Genomic DNA, 20,631 nt, shown 5'->3' on the forward strand with positions numbered 1-20,631 from the left:
CAGTGTCCCGGGAAAAAATATATAGAAAAATATTTTAAGGGGCTTGCTGAAAAAAATTGCTGTCCGTGAACTGGAGTGAAATTGTTCATGTGACTTTATTTTTAAAGTTGAAGGCCGAATTCAGGGAACGCCGTGTGCGAGTTTACTCAAAAGTCTCTATTTCTGTTCTGGAGAGAACATCATATCATTCAGGCTTTCGAAAAAACTGTCAACAGCTTCATGGGAAAGTTCCACTAAGTCGGAAATAGGTGTAACCATGCATTTGTGCGCATGATTGTCTCCATTGACATTCTGATTTGCATTACTGACAGAAGGTCGTACCTGTTCGATGCTGCTTTCATCTTGAACTTCACTACTCTTCAATCGTAGTGGTGAAGTTTCCAGGAATGCCGTCATCAGGATTGGCAGCCTTTGAGGGCAGCACAAAGCGTGAACCTTGGTAGGAACCAACAGTGTATCTGCATCCACTGGCGCATCCGATTGTAGCGTCAGACAGGTGTCTAACACGCATTCTTCTCCGCATAGCAGACACCTTAGTACAGGTAAAACACACCTTTGCCACATTGGTCGAAATGATAGAAACCAAGTCATGTTCAGGTCTCTAAGCCGGGAGAGTCCCAGGATTTTTGATATCCGGTCCCGGTATCCAATGGCTAGGATCGTATCTTCCATTGTCGCGAGAGTTTGATCTGTGACATGGGTTGCCATAACGAAAAATAAGGACTAGGAATAGGATTCCTGCAATTAGTCCCAGGATCAGGGGAAGTCCGCCAAAAATCGAATGGACGAAATCTGGAAAAATACCCAGTATGGCTTTGAATGGTGTTAATGCCATCGAAAATACTGTCTTAAATACCTTTGAGACCCCAGTGGTATCAGAAATATTTAAGATTTCGCTCAGGATTTCCGCGAAATGTACGGGGGAATTAGTTGATAATAATGTATGTATCTCTGCAGTCGTCCTTGCAACTTGTAGATCATACGTTTCTTTTGATGACGTGAGCCTTGTAGGCGTCTGAAGAAGCACTGTTTTCATTCTGCTTAAAGTGTCTAGTCGAATAGAAGTAATTTTCAAATTGGGCCATGCCCTTGCCTCCCTGTCTGGAAAGGAGCTGGGGAACAAAGAACGTCCACAGCACTTGACCTTCGCCGTTGTAGTTACTAGATAAGGAGTCCCGGGCATAAGACTACAACATCTGCGGTCTACAATAAGAATGTAACTCCCATTATAGAGTCTTTGAAAGAATGGTTCTATTTCAGTTGCAGGTGCGCCTTGCTGGTGACATGAAAGGTTGTATGAATTCCCTTCACAGGCTCCGTGCAAACTAATACCGTTACAAAGAAGTGTGCCGCTTAGTGACATAGCACAATTGTTGCCACTAAGAAACACTTTCTGTCCTTTATTACTGACACATGCATGTGAATAGGGCAGGTTCCAAGTTGTTTTAAGGTACCCCTTTCCTAATTTCTCGTACATGCCAGCCTGTATATATTTTTGGCAGTATTGAAACCTGAAGGTTGAGATTGGAATATTTATTATTCCGTGGATTATCCATTCACTGACAGGTCGTTCTGACATTGTCAATGGTAATCTTTCTAGTTTTTCAATGCTCAAGATTGTATAATCAGCACCTTTTTGCGCCATACCGATTTGTCTATCAGTAAGGTTAAAGATTTGGAATAGTGACGTTGTGTTGATAAAACGCCAAGGCACATAGCCTGAACGCAGATTTTGTAACGTCCAGCCAAGCTGTACAATAGAACGCAATTGTGACTGACCATGTTGTAATAACAGTAAGTCTTGCGATAATATATCGATTGCTGAAGACACAATGCTGTCCAATGAAAAAATTCTGGAGGACAGAGTCATTAACCCATTGTCCACTACAGAAAGTGATTTTTCCAAATTAATACGGTCAATTTCCCGTATTCTTTCTGCTGTCTCAATTTGAGTAACCTTCCAGGCCTCATTGTATGCTGCATATACAGAGGCTGCTATGAAACGCTTTTGACGCTGTTTGCGTGGTCCCAGTATGAAATCACGCAAGTCAGCACCATCAGTAAGTAAAGTTAGGTGTTGCTTAATTTCAGGCAGTGTGGAAGTTTGAAGCCATTGAAGGCATAATTTGCCCACACTGTAGGTTGTTATTATCCCTGGGTGATGTCTTTGGGGATATCTAGGGTCTGGCCTGGTCATTTTGAAACCCTGTGTTTTATTCAGGAATCTATCTTGACAGTTATTTGTATCTGTGGGCCAGATCAACCATTGTTTCCAATCAGGATGTGTTCTGTTTTGGTTTAATATATGGTTTACGTCTATCTCTTCATCTTTAGAAGTGTTGCTAAACCGTGTTGGCTTTGGAATAGACGGGTTATTTAAATCTTTGATTTTGGCTAAGCCAAGACAGGTGGTTTGTTGAACAGTGTCATTTAAAAATATCATTTGTTCTGGGATCATGCAGGCTCTAAACAAAGCTTCTAAACCCTGTACTTGCCATTCTTTTGTACCCCAAACACTTTTCAAATCAACATTTTTGTCCCAATAATCAAATCCAAAAGTATTCATTTTTTCAAAGAATGAATCTGAATATATCAATTTTGTGTTGGTTATCATAGTTTTCATCCCTGTCTTGTTTGACAATTTAAAATAAAATGTTTCAGCATTACTTGTGTTAAAACCTGAAAAATATGAATATTTGTCATACACGGTTCTAGAGCTCCCTTTTGGAGGTGTAGCACAATGTTCCCATTGAATATAATTTAAAACATTTCTAGGTTGTGCAGATTTATGTAAAAAATGATTACCATAGTGGTTATAGCAATACATACTATCATAATTTGTAGAACCTTGCAAATAATCATGTTTGGTAAATTTAGCAGACATTACTAAGTCAGACATCATGTTGTTAATGCTTTCGAAGTCCCAATCATCAGCAAATGAGTTTGGTTTTGCAAAATCACTCAAGGAGATCTTGATTTGGTGTGGATATTTCAGGATCTCGACCGGACCATAAATTTCATAGTCAGTGTTGTCCCAGGCTACCCCACCAGGTATCGGATTGGCTGTGAAAGTTCTGAAGAAAGTTCTCTTTTCTCGACGTGTGAAAATGTGTGTGGTTTGAGGACCAAGTTGATGTTCTGACTTGCTGTGTCCATTTTAGCATATTTTCCCTCAATGAAGCGTCCCAAAGTAAATATCATGATGAGCCAAAGTATGAGGATAAATGCACCAAAACCCACCCAAAATTCAATCCATGGAGAAACCAGATATGTTTCTTTCAGTTGTTTCAAAAGTTCCTTAGCTTTGTCTTTAAAGGATTTTGATGATGGCTGTGTCTTTGATTCACTGAAGCCTTCAGAGGAATCATCGAAGTTGATGAAGTACCCGGATGCAGTTCTGTCAATTGTTCCAATTGCTTCAGGATTTTTGTTTCTTGCATTGTCACTTGGTACTTCATTGTAGATTGGTGTGTCTCTGCTAAATGTTTTTATTTGGGTTTTCAGAGGTCTTAGTTCTATTGCATTGTTGCATAGTCCTTGTTGTTCTTCTGTAGGCGTTTCGAATGTGATGAGCCTCTTTGTTAGGACCTCTGTACTGGTAGCAAACCTTGGTGTTCTGCTACTTATTGGGAGTCCACTTGGCCTACTGTTTGTTATCGGCCACATGTTGTGGTTTTACCAGGTCGATGGATACAACTCGGTTCTCCTTTTTTCCAGCAAGTGGCGGTAGTACAACTGATCTTGTCCCGTTGACAGACAAGACAGGAACTGCTTTTCTGTAAGAAGGCCCAAATTCCTTCTTTACCGCGATCTTCTCCCTGACTAGATCCCCGACTTTTGGAATCCAGACAGGTCTTGCTGGGACAGGTGGTGATTCTTCAGTGGTTATTGGCTGTTGTTTCAACTGTATGTTGCTCAGGTCTTTTCTTGTTTTGTTTAAGTCCTGCAAAATAGCCAAACGGTCTTTGACATCAAAGATTTTTTCTATTACCACTGAAGTCTGACTATCAAGGTCAGAGATCAACATCCTAGTTCCGAATAATAATTCGTACGGACTGAATCCCTTCAGAGAATTTCTTGGCAAGTTATTTAGACTACGTTGGACACTTATTAGATGTTTGACCCACCCAGCTCCCGAACCTAATATCCTTTCTATTATAGATTGCTTTCTGCCTTGGTTTTTTCTTTACACCATCCCGTACCCTCAGGAAGGAAGTGAGAATATTCCCGCTGGGCTGTGCTCATTTGGCCATGTTTCCCCCCCAGGCTGGATTGCCTGAGTGAAAACAATGGTCGAACGTAGCATGCTCTTAGCGTATATGCCATTTAGACTCGCAAATCTTTGTATAACAGTCCGGACGTCAGCCGAGTGCTGTGGATCTACATTATAAGTGGAAACTAGCCTGTATATGTTAATCGCAAGCCATTCTTTTTACTGGTGATGTTATCTGCAGTCAGATTCCACCGTATTTTATTTTTTCTTTCCCCACTGCCATTTCTGTTGCAGTTTGGGCAGTTTTTTACAAACATGGTATGATGTAGGCTCATGCCTGGCCACCAGTACCGTGATTGTAAATCTTCCAGAGAATCTTTTAGTTTGAGGTGTCCAAGACCCTCACCCATATGTGCGTCTGCGATTAACAAGCTTCTCCTGTCCATGTTTGGAATCACTCTTTCCCCCACTCCAGGGATTCGAGCAAAAGGGACGGAGTTTGCATCGATTATGTATGTATAATTGAGTGGATAGTTGATCGGTAACGCTGAGCAGTCGCCTTTTGATGACGTTTTCACCGCCAGCAATGTTTCACCGTCAATGTATTTTAATGTACGCTTTTTTCGAACTACGGGAGCCGATTTAGTGGCTGCCGCTGCGGCTGTTTCAGCCAATGAATTCCCTACAACGTGAACGCCATCACGTTGATGACTCAGTGAGTGAGTCACGTGAGTCTTTGGTAGTTCTTTTTGTAAAAGAGCTATTTGTTCCCAGAGCAGTCTCTGCTTTATTGGTGCATCTGTGTCATCTTTGTAACCGTTCTGAATCCATGTCTGCAAATCGCTGTTATATGATTCGACGCATTAATATGAATCTGACACTATAAGTGTCGGGAATTCGCGATCCGCATTATCTAGCGCCATTTTCAATGCGATTATTTCAGTTTGTTGTTCTGAATTAGTTTCTACTGAGTGTGATTTTGTTAATAGAGGTTTTAATATACCTCCGCGCCACACTTCTTTTGTAATCTCACACGTGGGGTTGTATGCTTGTTCTCCCCAAACGGAGGGTTGAGCATGTCCGTCTGTATAGATTACACAGGCGTAATGTCGTAGGGGCAGAATGTCGATTGGCAGAGGATACGTCTTTTCATATTTTAGATTTTTAGATTCTTCTAGTTCTGGATCAAAGTAGTAGTATACTTTGTCCGTTGTGATTGAATTCACCCATTGTATCCATTCCGGATTCAATGTTGTTGTTGGTAAATTACACGGTGTTGTTAGTGCCTCAAAGGCTGATTCTGCTGTTCTGACTGTGATATGTCTACCGTCAGCTATGTCTTTCTCTCTAGCTATTGCGGTTTGAACTGCACGAATGATTTTTTCTGTATTACTGAATTTCTGTTCAGCTTCTGTGTACATGTGTGATTTAAATGCAATTGGTACCTTTTCTCCCTCATTAGAGGTCAGGTATGTGAATCCGCATCTTCCTGGGATGACTCGGATCACAAGGTTGCGTGTGTTATCACGTGTTTCTAATTTTGTTTTAATTAGCATGTCTGTTTGTAAGGATCTCAAAATTTCTGTGTGTGTTTGAGTCCAATTGGATTGTTTAAAGTCTGGTTTAATTAGATCATAAAGGGGCTTTACCCTTTCTGCGTAATTTGCAATGTATGTTCTTCCGAAATTTAGGAAGCCTAGAATTGACTGTAGGTTTTTTAGTGTTTTAGGAGCTTGGATTACGGCACATTTCTCTAGGAAATTGTCTGCCAGGCTTTTACCTTCACTTGATAACTCATATCCTAAGAATAGGACTGTCAGATGGGCAATTCTGGATTTTTTGAAGTTGAATTTGTAACCCTCTGCAGCGAACCCAAGTATTATGGTGTTCACTCTTTTCAAGTGAGTCTCCAAGTCATCATCTGTTAAGTAAATGTCATCGACATAAGATAATGCTTCATCATCATATAGTTGTAGTAATTCTGTTACTCTCGCTGAGAATACCCCCGGGATGTTCTTGTACCCCTGGGCTAACCGACAGAATTGTTTTTGAGTGCCATTTACTGAGAATGCAGTTAAATATCTGCTTTCTGGTGCTATATTTTGACAAAAGAATCCATTGGAGATGTCCAAGGTAGTTTTGTATTTTTTGCGCACTATGTTATTCATTAGTGCAGCACTGTGTGAGTTTTGCACTGCAAAAGTTTTACAACATGTGTTAAGGTGTCGGTAATCCAAAACTAGACGGTATGAATTGTCTGGTTTGGAGACCGGAAACAAAGGATTGTTCATTTGTGAGGTGCAAGTTTCAATCACCCCCTGGTATTCTAGCTGATCTAGTATTTCATTTACTTGTTTTTTAGCTTCTTGCTTAATTGGGTACTGCCTTTGTGCAGTTGGTTGTGATTTTAACTGGATTTTGTGAGGAGGAGAATCCTCATCCCATCCTACATGATTTTTATATAAAGCAGGTGCTAAGGCCACTGCCCACTATCTAGCAAGTGTATATTTTTTATGAATCGGGATTTGATTCGAGAAGGCAGGCATAATTACTTCTTCGCCATGAGGGCACTCCCTGACAAACTCTGGTGGCCAGTCTTTTTCAGCTAGAAGGATGTCATAGCCTTTGGAGAGGTTATCCCAAAATAGTCCCCTTATTTTCCTAGTCTTATCTCCCTCTATACGTAATGTTATCTCGTATATCTTGTGGGGCTTGCTAACTCTGGTGTCTGCAGTTTCCACTTGAAGGTATTCATTCGTGTCCACTGTCTCCAGATGATTCATAAGGACTTTGCGAGCTATGCTCACCTCTGCTGCGCTGTCTAGCATTGTCTGTGCCCACTCTCCGTTTTTCAGTTGTGTCCTCAGTATTCTCGGCATTGTTAACTACCTTGATACTGGCTACCTTCTTTTTTGGAAATTGTAATTTCTTTTTTAGCTGAGCAGGTTCCTTGTCTTTGGACTTGGCGTGCTCTTCTGATCGTCCTCTTTTTTCCGATTTCTGCGAGGAATTCTGAAAAGATTGAGAGGGACGTGTATCAATGTCTTGATATCTATCAGGTTTTTTAATATTATCCCTATTTCTAAGGTTATATCTATTCCCAGAGGGGTCACTCTGCGGTGACCTCTGTCTTTGGTTTGGAGATTTCTCTCTTCGCCTCGGAGACCTTCCTCTGGACTGGAATTTCTTTTCTTTAGGATTGGATTGTTTGTTTCCATCCCAGTTCTTTTTTGGTGAAATATTATTAAAAAATATTTTTTCTGGACTAGTAGTCAGTTGCAGTTTTACTGGTATTCCACCTAGACTATCTCTGCCTAGTTCTTCATAGGATTTTTCTATGATTCTGGCAATTTCAGCTGGTTGGTCTGCTATATCTGTCTCTTTTAACCTCTGGCGGATCGCCACGTTTGCTGCTTCACCTTTTATGTTGGCTAGTAATATAGCCGAGACCTGCTTGAAGTCTTTCAGTAATTTCATACCAAGAGTTAAAGCAGGTTCTGGACCGTATTCATCTTGAATTTGTTTTAGCACATCTGGTATCACCGAAATGGATGGGACACCGTGCGTTTTTGTGTAGATGGAAGCAAAGACTGTACCCCAAGTGTCACAGTCCTCAATGTGTGGTGCGATTCCCATTGGGAGACATATAGTCAGAATCCTGTGTTTTTCCAGCGGGGTGGTGTCAGGAAACACCGCCTCTATTTGGGTGATTTTCTGTGCCAACCAGAATGGTATTTGTTCTCGTTTAGCTGGAACTTTACCTAGGCAGGATTGGATGTTCTGTGGTGTAATTTTATTTGTGTTCCCCTGGTGAGGGGTCAGCTGTGGAAGTTTAATCGCTGGCTGAATTGTTGAAGTCCGCATTACATACTGAACTAATTGTCTATGAATTTTTAGTAGTTGTTTTAGCTGTATTAACAGCTCTGCTGCAGGCATTCTATCGATGTCTGGATGTGGTGTGTATCCGGCTAAGACCGGCCACGTTGCTCCTGGTCTTCCTAAAGGACCGAGCCTTGTAATGTGATTATTGTGTTTTAGGGCGCCATCAAATAAGAGCAAATGCTCTTGGAATTTGAGTGGTACTTCCACCTCCTCGAAAGGAGTGTATGTTTCAGGAGGTTCCTCTACTTTGTAATAGTGGAAGTACTTTGTTACAGCATTTGCTGCTGGAAAATGTATCCATGAATAGTATACCTCTGTCTGCCGATATTCGTGTGCCTCAATTACGAATATGACTGTGCCACCTCTAGGTGTCAGTCCATTTTCTATAAGTTTTAAGGTTATAGATCTCCTTTTTATGACCGGAATGAGTGTTATATTCGGGTCTGCTGCTTGCATGGTAGCATCAGCATCTGCGAGTTCAGTAGCTAATCTAACTGCCTCTCTTTCGTCATCACTCTCTGCCATTTTACAGACAGGATGGTATTATGTTTATTTGCAGATCAGGTTTCTTTATGGAAACAGAGATTAGATGCACAATATTTTGGAACTGTTTTTATCCTTCAACGTTGACTTAACCAAGAACCATACATAGGAGTTCCCTCCTGCGAGGTTTTGGAGGATATAACCTTTCACCCACTCCAGACGTCTTTGGAGTATTTGGGAAAAGGGGTCTGAGTGAGAAAGCATGACTGAGTTACTCTAAATGTCTTACGTTAGTTTTATCGCCCTTTCCAAACACGTTGGGTGCCATGTAGTGTAGCTCCTATTTTCCCAATAGGCTCTGCGCATTGGAATAGTACCTACAGCAGTAAAGGCCTAGGCCAGACGTTAACTAGGTCTACTACTGTCGATACTAGACTTAATTTTTGGGTTTGCCAGCTAAGCTCAGAGTTCGCTAGAAACTTTCTCGAATGTTCAAGGGAGGAATTAACTCCCCTGATTAGACAAGAAGGGATTTAGTTTCTGACAACCATAGAACATGACAACTTTGCTCTCCCCTAATCAAGAGTCAATCTCAAGAGTCGTGTGAGCACAAGGCAATTATTTTACTCAGTCAGTACGTGCATTCTTAGTCTCATCAGAATGTAGAGAAAAGGAAGAGACGGGCGTGTTCAATAAAAAGGTGTTATTTATTGATCAGTCTCTTTTCTCGTACAAGAGAAATGGATCGATATTATTGCAATACTTATAGTTAAGTAAAGTGCATACATTAAAAGCAATAGTATAAAATAATACTGTAAAAACATTGATATGGTTTCTGAGCCATATGATGTTTAAAATGATTAAAATATATTTACATACACATATACATTTGACTAAACGTACTCAACTGGTGTTTCTAAATACGCTTACCCCGTGTACCTGACCTAAGTCTAATGCGTGGGCGGGAATAGAAAGTTACAGTTTTAAGTTAAGTTTGTTTTTGCCAAGTGAATAACTAAAGAATTCTCTGTGAGGGGTTATTCAGTTCTGTACCTGGAAGTTAGGATGAATGAGGAATGGTATCTCTTTCTCTGCTCTCGATATTCCAGGCTGCCTGCGAGGGCTGCCTAGAAGCGCCGGTGCTGGGTCTCTCGGGTTGAGATAGCAGCGCGTCTCTCAGCGCGTCAGGAAGGCGGGGCTGCTGCCAGCGGGGTCTGCTTCTGCTCTCGGCTTCGGCAAGTATGGCTGCTCCGTCTTGTCACCACGCGTGTGTTTGCATAGGGCAAGGTCGGCAATATTTATACCTTAAAGGTGCCGAGATTGACGTAAGGATGGACATAGATACGTCAATAAAGATGTCATACGACTTGCTCGTTAGCACATTCTTTACTAAAGTTCTCTGTGAAATCAAAACAATGGCCGCACGGATTATCCAGGTTGTCATAGGTTTGATTTGTTATGAGAACGTCGTATGCCTTATCAGGGGCTGGAGGAATGTCGCTTGTCTAATTAGATCTCAAGCGTTATGACCTAATCAGATAACACGTTCCTGTGCCGTAGTGTGACTGCGTCAGATAACGGTATCTGCATCATGGGGGCTGTTCTTGCCTCATGGGCTGACTGTTAGTTAACTTGATAGTTAGTTTAACCAGAATAGGGTCAGGAATAGGGGGACTGATTCAGAACCTATGGAAATACACGACAATCCCACGACAACAGTGGACATGGTTGCATTCGCCTAGACTCCGAATACATGAGCGGACAACAACAAGGCTTAACACACACCTGTGAAAGGTGAGGCACTCCCCGGGAGTGGACAGTGGCGCTTGGCAACGTTCCTCCTTCTGGCATACTGCTGCATTAGTCTGCATGTTGTGGCACTTATCTTGCCCGTACTGACACGCATATGCTAATAAAGTCTTCGCACCTTCACTTGTATTCAACTGTGATGTGTGTTGATTTGAATGACAAGGTGTGTCTCAATGCCTGGGTCACAGCCGTACACATTGATAGCAATACCCAGGGAGTACCTTTTTGTGGAATCACTGACCCTACATTCATCCATACTTTCATTCTTGATTGATCATGGCCATGACACATCTGTGTGAATTGGAATGTTTTATTCACATTCAGTGGAGTGTTGAAGCTGGACTGGTACAGGGCCATGCAAACCCCACTCTACATTGTTGGCCCGTAGAGGGCCAGCAAGAGTCCTTTCGAGATTGACAAGTTCATAGGGAGTGGAAGACTACAGTCCGCAGTGTGATTGCTGTGTCATTGGTAACCAAACCAAATATGGCAGTCCATGTCGAGGTTTAATGTGAGTGTTGCTCAGTGTAAAGGGGGACAGTGGAAGGTGTTATTCCAGGGCATGATGCAGAGGGCAGAACCAAGCTGAACCCGGCCATGGCGGAGATGAATGCTACCACTTTATTCTATGTTTTGGAAAAAGGGGGAGTCAGGTCCTGGGACGTGTAGTCGGTTGGTCCATAGGTTATAGTTATATGAAAAAGCAATTTACCAACTACACACTTCTTTGAGGCCTCTATTTTGAGGAAAAAAACAAGTGATACTCCTGGGTTAAGTGGGTATATTTCACTCGTACCCTTTTGTTTTATTATTTTCAAATTTTCGTTATTTCATGTATGAAAAGGACACTTAACGTTTTGCTTCATTTACAGTTTTGCTTCATTTACACAAAAACACAATACATTTCTTCAACAAAAATACACCATTTATATATACACGAGTATTTTTTGATATATACACAAACATTTGTTATCTTGGAAAGACAAGAGTCACGCTTTCGACTCAAAGGTTAAATAAACAACAAGTTAATGCAACCAATGTTTTTTTTAAACAAAATAAACCATAAATTAATTCCGTGGTCTATTAGGCAACTGATGTCTATTCTCTTTATGCGCACATAAAGAGAATAGACATCAGTTGCCTAATAGACCACGGAATTAATTTATGGTTTATTTTGTTTTAAAAAAACATTGGTTGCATTAACTTGTTGTTTATTTAACCTTTGAGTCGAAAGCGTGACTCTTGTCTTTCCAAGATAACAAATGTTTGTGTATATATCAAAAAAATACTCGTGTATATATAAATGGTGTATCTTTGTTGTAGAAATGTATTGTGTTTTTGTGTAAATGAAGCAAAACTGTAAATGAAGCAAAACGTTAAGTGTCCTTTTCATACATGAAATAACGAAAATTTGAAAATAATAAAACAAAAGGGTACGAGTGAAATATACCCAATTAACCCAGGATTATCACTTGGTTTTTTCCTCAAAATAGAGAACTCAAAGAAGTGTGTAGTTGGTAAATTGCTTTTTCATATAACCACTTTATTCTAGCCACAAAGCCAGATTTATCATCCTCTTTGTCCGCTGATGTGTCAGGTGCCTCACAAGCGAATGGTGGTGTTTTGTCAGCATCACTGTGTGGCAGTGACACATCAGGGGACAGAGGAGGAAAATCTGCTGCACTGTGTGGCACTGACACTTCAGGAGGAGGAGTTGTTAATGTAGTAGTAGCATCAGCATCCATCAGCGCCAGGCCTTGTGGTGGCAATGCCATGACGAGGATCTGCAGGGCATTTAAGATCACAGCTACTTCTCGCTGGTGTGCAGCTATGCCAAACATTCTTTCTGCCTGCATCGTCTCCAAGCTCTCCATCATTCTCCTTACGTGTCCCAACTCACTGATGACATCGCTGGGGCCACTCTGACTAGATAGTTGTTCTTGGGTCAGAGTCCTGACTCCAGCGATGCGATGTCAGCCATGGCTTGTTGTCGAGCAAGGAGGGGACAGTGGGTGTCCATTAGGGATTGTGAGTGGTCCCTGATGGGACTTAGACACCCACGTATGACATCTAGTTTGACTTCCATGAGGCCAAACCCCATCCGCAGCTGGTCAGACATCTCCTCCTGGCACCCTAACACACGGCGTTGGAAGGCCATGTGTTGGTCGTGGGCGTCCTGGAAGACAGCCATGGTGGTGGGCGCTTCCTGCTGTGTGGTCTGTTGTGGGAGTGGGGTCTCATGGATGCAACTGGGCTGCCATGCTCATGGAGGTGGGGTGCCGGAACTGTCCCTGAGCTGCTGGAGTGCGTCGGTGTAGATATTGGGGAGGTCCTCTTCATCATCAGTGCTGAGTTATTGGCTCTGCTCTGCAGGAGGTGTTGATTCTCCCTCTGCAATGTGAAAAGGAAATGCAGATTGACATTGTAGTCACAAGTATGTTCACGCATTGTACAAGCTTACTGTCAGACTGCATGGCAATGTACATTGTGACTGTTTATGAGAAGACGCTTATTTGAAGCGGGACACTTGGTATTTCTACACCATCAGGGATGTGAGGTTATACTTGTACATTGTCATCTCACAGTTTCCTGCTATGCCAAATGCGAAAGGCCATTTTCTACACACAAGTGGCAGCAGTTGTGTCCTCTGTTCTGTTGTGAAAGTGTTGCAGTTTGTACCATATTGTTGTCAATGTTGGGGTGCTCTGCATCTTATGTGTTTGTGCTGCATTGTGTGCGAGTTGCCCCTTCGGCTCTGTTTTGGCTGGCCGTTATCCCTGTCAGGCGGTGTGCCTTTCACTTCTGTGCTTATACAGTGCTGAGATGTTGCAGACTTGTGTAAATTGGGCTCTTGGTTGGAGTTGTGACTCTTGTGCATGGTTTGTCCGCAGATGCGCTATTCTTAACTTGTGCATAAGTGCCATTGTGCCCATCTCCCCCGTCCCCCAATTCCCTGGTCATTACCCACCCTGTTGCTGTTGGCTCAGGTCATGTTGTGCAGTGTCCGGTCCCGCAACACCTGCCACCGTATCCCAAATGATGGCCCCAGGCTGGTCCTCCGTGGGGCTTGTGGGGTTCTGGTTGTCCTCTCTACTTACTCTGGCTACCTCCATGGTGCTTCACAGTTGTTTAGGTCTTATTTGTGTTTTTGATTGATGCTTTTATAGTGATTTTGGCCGCCTGACTTGTGGGACTTACAGGCTGGTGCTGCTTCTCGCTGGATTTTTTATCACAGTTGTGCCCATCGCAAGTTTTTTCACGTTGGGGTATAGATTTTTGCCGCCGCCCAGGTACTTCTTTCGTGGACATTTGACGCATTGTCGGGAAACTGTTGCATGTTACCGCCGTGTTCAGAATACGACGTTGACAACTGTGTTATTTTATTTTTTCTGCGTTAGACAGCGATATGAAACATTGCGATAACCGATTTTGGCGATGATTATGGCACTTTCTTGAGAGTATCCCGCTTGGAGTACACCTGAACATTGGCAACTGTCACAGGTTTCAAGGCGTACTTCTGAAAACGTTTGTGAGCTCCAGAAAGTCTTAGATGTTTTCCCACACAAGGAAGGAAACCTGCGGGAGAAGATGCAAAACTTCCTTTACAAACATGCTCAAGGAGTCTATAATTCTGTACATGGCATGGGGTGTACTTTCTGAAAGTTCCCATGTTCTAGCACATTAAGCTCCACCACCGTAAGCCGTTTACATGTCTGTTTTATGTAGCATTGTGTGTCACAGACCAACTTCAGTGCTCTAGGAGGAGCTGAAGGAGAAGGAAGGAATACATTGATGGAAGTTGGGTTTGAAACAGCACTGTTTCAATTTTCATAGCTCAAGCCCTGTTTTAGGAAGGCAGACTGCTCTCCTTTACACACCATTCACAGATATCATAAAATGGCTCCAGCAAGCGCTTGTTTATGCAGTCGCATGCATTAAAAAATGGACAGGGACTTATTCACAACTAAAGTGGCGGAGCGCGGCGTTAAACCAAAGGGGATGATAGACGGAGTGTTGAACATTGCAAGCACTCACCCCCAGTCAACTGATCTGGGTTTAATCCATCATCTTTCTTTAGCTCACTCCGCCACCCCAGTTCAAACATGGCTATATATATGCAAATCAGTCTGACCCTGTGCCTCATGGGAACAGTCCAGCACGAACTGCCAAGCCATGTCTTCCCTGGACCGAAAAAAAAAGCATCCTGGGACCGGTTTCTGGCTAATCAGCCGTCATCAGCCAGGCTAGCTTGAATCCAGTGGCAAAGTGAGCTAGGGACCCACTTCTGGGCATACCCTGCTAACTTAGGGCGAACAAAGCAAAACCAAAAGGGATGATGGACGGAGTGTTGAACATTGCAAGCACTCACCCCCAGTCAACTGATATGGGTTTAATCCATTATCGTTCTTTAGCTCACTCCGCCACCCCAGTTCAGACATGGCTATATATATGCAAATCAGTCTGACCCTGTGCCTCATGGGAACAGTCCAGCACGAACTGCCAAGCCATGTCTTCCTTGGACCAGAAACAGGCATCCTGGGACTGGTTTCTGGCTAATCATCCTTCATCAGCCAGGCTGACTTAAATCCAGTGGCAGTGAGCAAGGGACCCACGACCTAGGGAGCACGGCATTAAGCCAAGAATGGTAATGCCACGCTCCCTCACTTTAGAAATGCAGGGCTGCACCGTATTTACAACAATACGGTGTAGCCCTGCATTTCTCTCTGCGCTGGCGCTAAATTTATCTAGGGAGCCTGCGTTGTGGGAAATGATTGTTTATGTGTAGGAACGGCCTCATTTATGAGTTTTTGCAGGGAAACCTTCCTGCACAAAAACAATCACATGAGGATTTTTCTTTGTGTGCTGCAGAATAAAGATAGTTCTCCTTGTTGTAGCCTCCCTTACTCCTCTCCTTGGGAGGCGTAAGTTTTTAGCGCTGCTTCTGAGTTACGATTCCAAAATGCAATGATGATGCTTAGAACACCCCCAGCAACACCCATTTCATGTCCCTTTAACGCTGAAAACGGTGTGAAAAGAAACGATATTTACAAGGCAGCATTAAGCCTAAAAAAGTGGCCCATTGCTGCCTGGTAAATATGGAGCAGGCTTGTGCGCCACCTAGTATCACAAAAAGTGACACACCGGTAATGCAAGGGGCTTATAAATAAGCCCCAAACAATCATAAATGGCAATTTGTAATTTCTATGGGTTGATGCTAGGTAGTCTTAAGCGCACCAGCGCAGAGAGAGAGCTGAAGAGTGTCATATCTTAGTCGATATTGCTTTGTTCAGCTCTCTGCTGTTCATGAAACTCAGCCCCAAAACGTTGCTTGCTCCACGTGGTATGAACTTTTAATAAATATTCCCCCTAATTCTAGTGATTGTAGAGATGGGACGAGGGCCCTTGGGACAGAGCAGGGTGGGCTTCAGTTCTGTATTGACAAGGATCCACCACACACAACTGAAGCTTACACACATTCTAATGCAGTCCTCTGGTGGCGAGCTCCTATGAGTGGGCTTCTTCCTTCTCTGGCCTCGTAATGGACTGCACTTTTCCCTGACCTCCTAGGCCACTCCCTGTTCCCCTTAAGGGGTAGAGAGTGTCTGGAGGGTCAAAATGCCTCCTGCCCTTTCCCCAGGGACTTTGCCCAGAACATCCCAGTGCTGCCACTGAGCTGCTCAGATAGCACCTTGGGCTCAAATAGTGATTTTCCTTATATGCTACAAGAGTCACTGTGACCCGTATGTGTGACGTTACTGACAACACTTATCATAAAGAAAGCAAATACACAATAACTTGCCCTGAATTAGGTGAACAGCAGTGGTCTGCACTTGCAGTTTCCATTGGGTTCAACAGGAAGATCTGCACAGAAGGCTCCAGGCTCCATAAATCTCATGTGATAACTATGGCCTGCTATTTAGCACAAGACTGCATACAATAATTATTTTGGGAAATTCATCTCCCAATTGCTATTCATAGTCATTTTGCCTTATCCAAAGGATACACATTTCGTGTTAGTGTTGCATGTAGGATCTCATGTTGCTTCCGGGTGCATTGATGCCTACAGTGACCAAGGCGATCATCTCTTAATGCAACTCTTAAGTACCCTTTCAGTTATTTTAATGGTAAATGGCTATAAACGGACGGGCTGGACCCTGGGCCTCCTGACGTGCATCCTGCCCTACCACTGGAGAACTTGTACGGTTCCCTTCTCTCCCTGAGACCCCCTGCGCTCTGTTGCCATCATCGGCTCAGACCTGAGGTTCTGAGCCGGGCCCGTTTGTGTCCCTCTTGCAACAGTTCTTTTTCTTGTCCTATTCAGGCCCGTATCCATTCTATCCCTTTGCAGACCATCCATATCTCCCAACCCAAACAGGGTTTTCTGATTAATGCTCGTTCTCTGATCAGACATGGGATTGAATTTCACGACTTTGTCAGTTCAAGGAATCCTGACTGGGTCTTTGTTACAGAAACCTGGGCTTCTGAGTCCGCTGGCCATGATCTGCTTTTGGCCATTCCTGAAGGATACACCCTCCTAAGGCTTGATAGAGAACGTGGTAGAGGTGGTGGAATAGCCATTCTTTTTAAATCTACTCTTAGCTGCACCATAAAACCCCTATCGGTCTCTACGGATCCCTTTGAGGCGCTTTACTTTTGCATTGTGCACACCCCGGTGAGTTCTTTTTCCGGTATCTTACTCTACAGGCCCCCAGGGTCCAGAGTCAACTTTTGCCCAGAACTTTTTAGAATTTTGGAACCTTATTTTGGTAGACCTCAATTCACCATTCTCGGTGATGTTAATTTTCATTTGGAGGATTCCGCTTCGAAAGATACTTCCTCTCTGCTTAATTCCCTGGAGGCATGCGACTTTGTCCAACTAGTTCTCCACCCGACCCACAAGGCAGGGCATATCCTTGATGGGATCTTTTCTAACGATTCCAGACTAGAGGCCGGTATACCGGTACCAATTATCTGGTCTGACCATCTAGCAGTCCCACTGTCTCTAGACATTCCCTGCTCTGATGTTACGGTGGGCACTGGGAAAAAACAATCCAAAAGGAGTTTCAAAAACTTCACTAAGGAGGCCCTTGCCCCTTTTATTCGCAACATCAGTATTTCAACTCAGCGGAAGGTTGATGAATCGGCCCAAGAGCTTACTGATGCCATTACCAGAGCCGTTGACGAACTAGCCCCCCTCTCCTGGAAATCGGCAGCTAGACAGAAGCCATCTGCTCCCTGGTTTTCTGCTGATCTGAGGCTTCTCAGACAAAAATGCAGACAGAAGGAACGTGGTTGGCGTAAATCCTGGGATTACAAAGATAGAGAAGGCTATAAGAGCCTACTACGAGAATATAAAAAGAGAGTCATCAAGGAAAAACAGGACTATTTTTCCAACTTAACCTGTTCCTTAACTTCCTCCAAAGAGCTTTTTAAAATTGTAGACTCCCTTTGCTCTCTTCAGGTCCCTGACCCAGTAGTTGCTTCCCAGGAGCTATGTGATGACATATCAAACTTTTTTTATAAAAAGATTGACGATATTTACATAGCCTTAAAGTCGCAGAGGAACCTGCTTAGTTCGGAGGACTCCTCGCAAATTACACGTCTGGAAGCTTGGAATAAAGACTCCCCTCAGTCCCTTGAACACTTCCCTGCTCTCTCTCTAGAAGATCTTAATAGCCTGTTGGATAAAACAAAATCTTCATCCCCACTTGATCCAGTTCCTTTGAAAGTACTCAAGAACTGCAGAGAGATCATTCTTCCCCCGATGCTGGAAGTAATGAATGGAGCCTTGGAACAGGGTATTTTTCCTTCACTCTGGAAGAGAGCCATCGTAAAGCCACTTCTGAAAAAGACCACCTTAGATCCTGGAGTGCTGAAGAACTTTAGACCCATTTCTCTGCTGCCGGCCCCTGCTAAGATGTTGGAGACCCATTTGAATTTCCATCTTTCAAACTTCCTTGACACCTCAGGTTTCTTGGATGGGTCCCAACATGGCTTTAGAAAGCTGCATAGCACGGAGTCGGCCTTGACGAAAGTCATTGATAACATCCGCAGAAAAGTAGACTTGGGTCTCACCACCGTACTAGTGTTGCTAGATCTTTCTGCAGCATTTGACACCCTGTCTCCCCTGACGTTAACATCTAGGTTAAGGGAGGCAGGGGTGGATGGACCGGCGCTCAGCCTCTTGAGCTCCTTTTTACATCAACGAGAGCAGCGTGTCATGCTAGGTGAATACCTCTCCCCTGCTAAGTCTTTGCAATGCGGGGTGCCACAGGGGTCGGCATTGAGTCCGACCCTGTTCAACATCTACGTGGCCCCCCTTGCAAGACTAGTAAGATCTCAGGGGATGGAGGTAGTGTCGTATGCCGACGACACGCAGATTATGGTATCCCTGACCCACTCTGCCAATGAAACTGCTTCCAACTTTAGGGCCTGCATGCAACTTGTTGCAGAGTGGATGGTTTCTAACTCCCTAAAGTTGAACGGGGACAAGACAGAGGTCCTGGTCTTTGGCAAGGACCAGGACATGTGGTCAGGTGATTGGTGGCCTCCTTCTTTAGGTAGCTGCCCTATACCTACACAATCTGCTAGGAACCTAGGCGTCATCTTTGACACCCAGCTCTCCATGGAGTTGCAGGTTAATAGAACGGTGGCCACCTGTTGGGGTGTCATTAAGACCCTGAAAAGGATCGTGCACTATCTGTCCCCACAGGCACGGAAACAGGTGGTGATTGCCCTTGTTGGCTCAAGGCTTGACTACTGTAACTCAGTATACGCCGGGGCCAACAAGGGCTTGCTTCAGCGTTTGCAGGTCATACAGAACGCTGCAGCGAGGTTTGCTCTCGCTTTGCCCTGGTTGGCATCTATGACCCTTGCGAGGAAGAGCCTCCACTGGCTCCCCATCCCTTCAAGGATCACTTTTAAACTTCTTTGCCTTACATATAAGGCCCTAGTTGCAGGCTCGGCTGATGCCCTCGGCTCACTACTCACCAGATATGTTCCGAGAAGATGTCTACGATCCAGCGAGCTCAATCAACTGGTAATTCCCAGAGCCAAGAAGGCTAGATGGGGGAGTAAAGCTTTTTCCATACTGGCACCTCTGATGTGGAATTCCCTTCCCCTTGAAATCAAATTACTTCCTTCCCTCGACCTCTTCAGGAAGTCATTGAAAACTTGGCTCTTCATTAAGGCATACCAGTAGGCTCTGTTTCTGTCTGCTAACAGCTTTTATTTGGTTTAGGCGCCTTGACGCCCATTGGGCATAGTTGCGCATGACAAATGACATTTCATTCATTTCATTCATAAATGTGAAGTTTCTCTGAGCTAATGTGAAATGTTTTTACTTTTTTTTGCAGGAGTTCCGAATTCACAAATTCAGAAATTGATCCAAATATCAAAACAGATTTGGTTTAGAGAAAGGAATGCATGCAGAAACTGCTGCTGTGGTGGATCACAGAGAGGATGTCTTCATCGCACTTCAGAATCTCTCAAGAGCATCGCACTTTATCTTAGAACTTGCTTATGATTATAGGAACAATGCAATTAGTATGTAATGTCTACCTCTCATCGTGCTTTTCCTCTACGCCACTACTCGATACTTCAGCCTTTAGCGGTGTATCGATATGGATATGGGGGCATAACATTGAATGAACACTAAACTTCAAGAAGGGGATCATGAACATGAAGAGTTTTGCCACATACAAGCCCCTCAATCCCACACAGACAACTGCGAATCGCCTTTGACTTTAATATGTCCGTATTAAAAAGCAACAAATCTATATCTGGTCAAAGTCATGCGCTCTACTCCCAGGAAGGATTCCTCAGGCTCCCCATACATCCCATACTTACACTTGCCCTTTTAAGGAGGAATGATAGTAGATTGCACATTATGTTGTCTCCAGCTTACCTGTACTGATGTCATCTCTCCCCGGCAGGGCTTGAGACACCACAGTACTCGTTGTTTTCTGCAACGAGCATCAGCCAGACACAAAGATATAAAGAGCTATTTGGCGCTGCTGTAGAGAATTGTAGGCAACATGAGTCGCCACCATTAGAGCCTTGCCACATGACACACGTGTCCAACATACAAGGGTAGACACTGTGTTATGGGCCTGCCTATGCAGGAAGGACGCTGGCTGCCACGGGATATTCGCAACTCATCCCATATACCTGCCACTAAAACTTATCAGGAGGAAGCTTGGCAACCCTCTCTCTTTTATCTTCCCAGTCTCCAGTTCAACGTG

The 20,631-nt window shown here is 43.7% G+C and overlaps 1 protein-coding gene across 3 annotated transcripts in view; it reads left to right on the top strand.

Moving 5' to 3' along the window:
• Window positions 1-19,971, top strand: part of LOC144818516 (programmed cell death 1 ligand 2-like) — a 432,156-nt gene extending 412,185 nt beyond the window's left edge. For all 3 annotated transcript variants that reach the window (XM_078676009.1, XM_078676007.1, XM_078676008.1), the window contains exon 6: window positions 19,744-19,971. In XM_078676009.1, coding sequence (XP_078532135.1) covers window positions 19,744-19,801 — 58 coding nt within the window. In that variant the 3' untranslated portion in view covers window positions 19,802-19,971. The remainder of the gene's footprint in view (window positions 1-19,743) is intronic.
• Window positions 19,972-20,631: the final 660 nt, after the last annotated feature.

Source organism: Lissotriton helveticus, chromosome 2_1 (assembly GCF_964261635.1).
Source record: "Lissotriton helveticus chromosome 2_1, aLisHel1.1, whole genome shotgun sequence".
Lineage (NCBI taxonomy): Eukaryota > Metazoa > Chordata > Amphibia > Caudata > Salamandridae > Lissotriton > Lissotriton helveticus.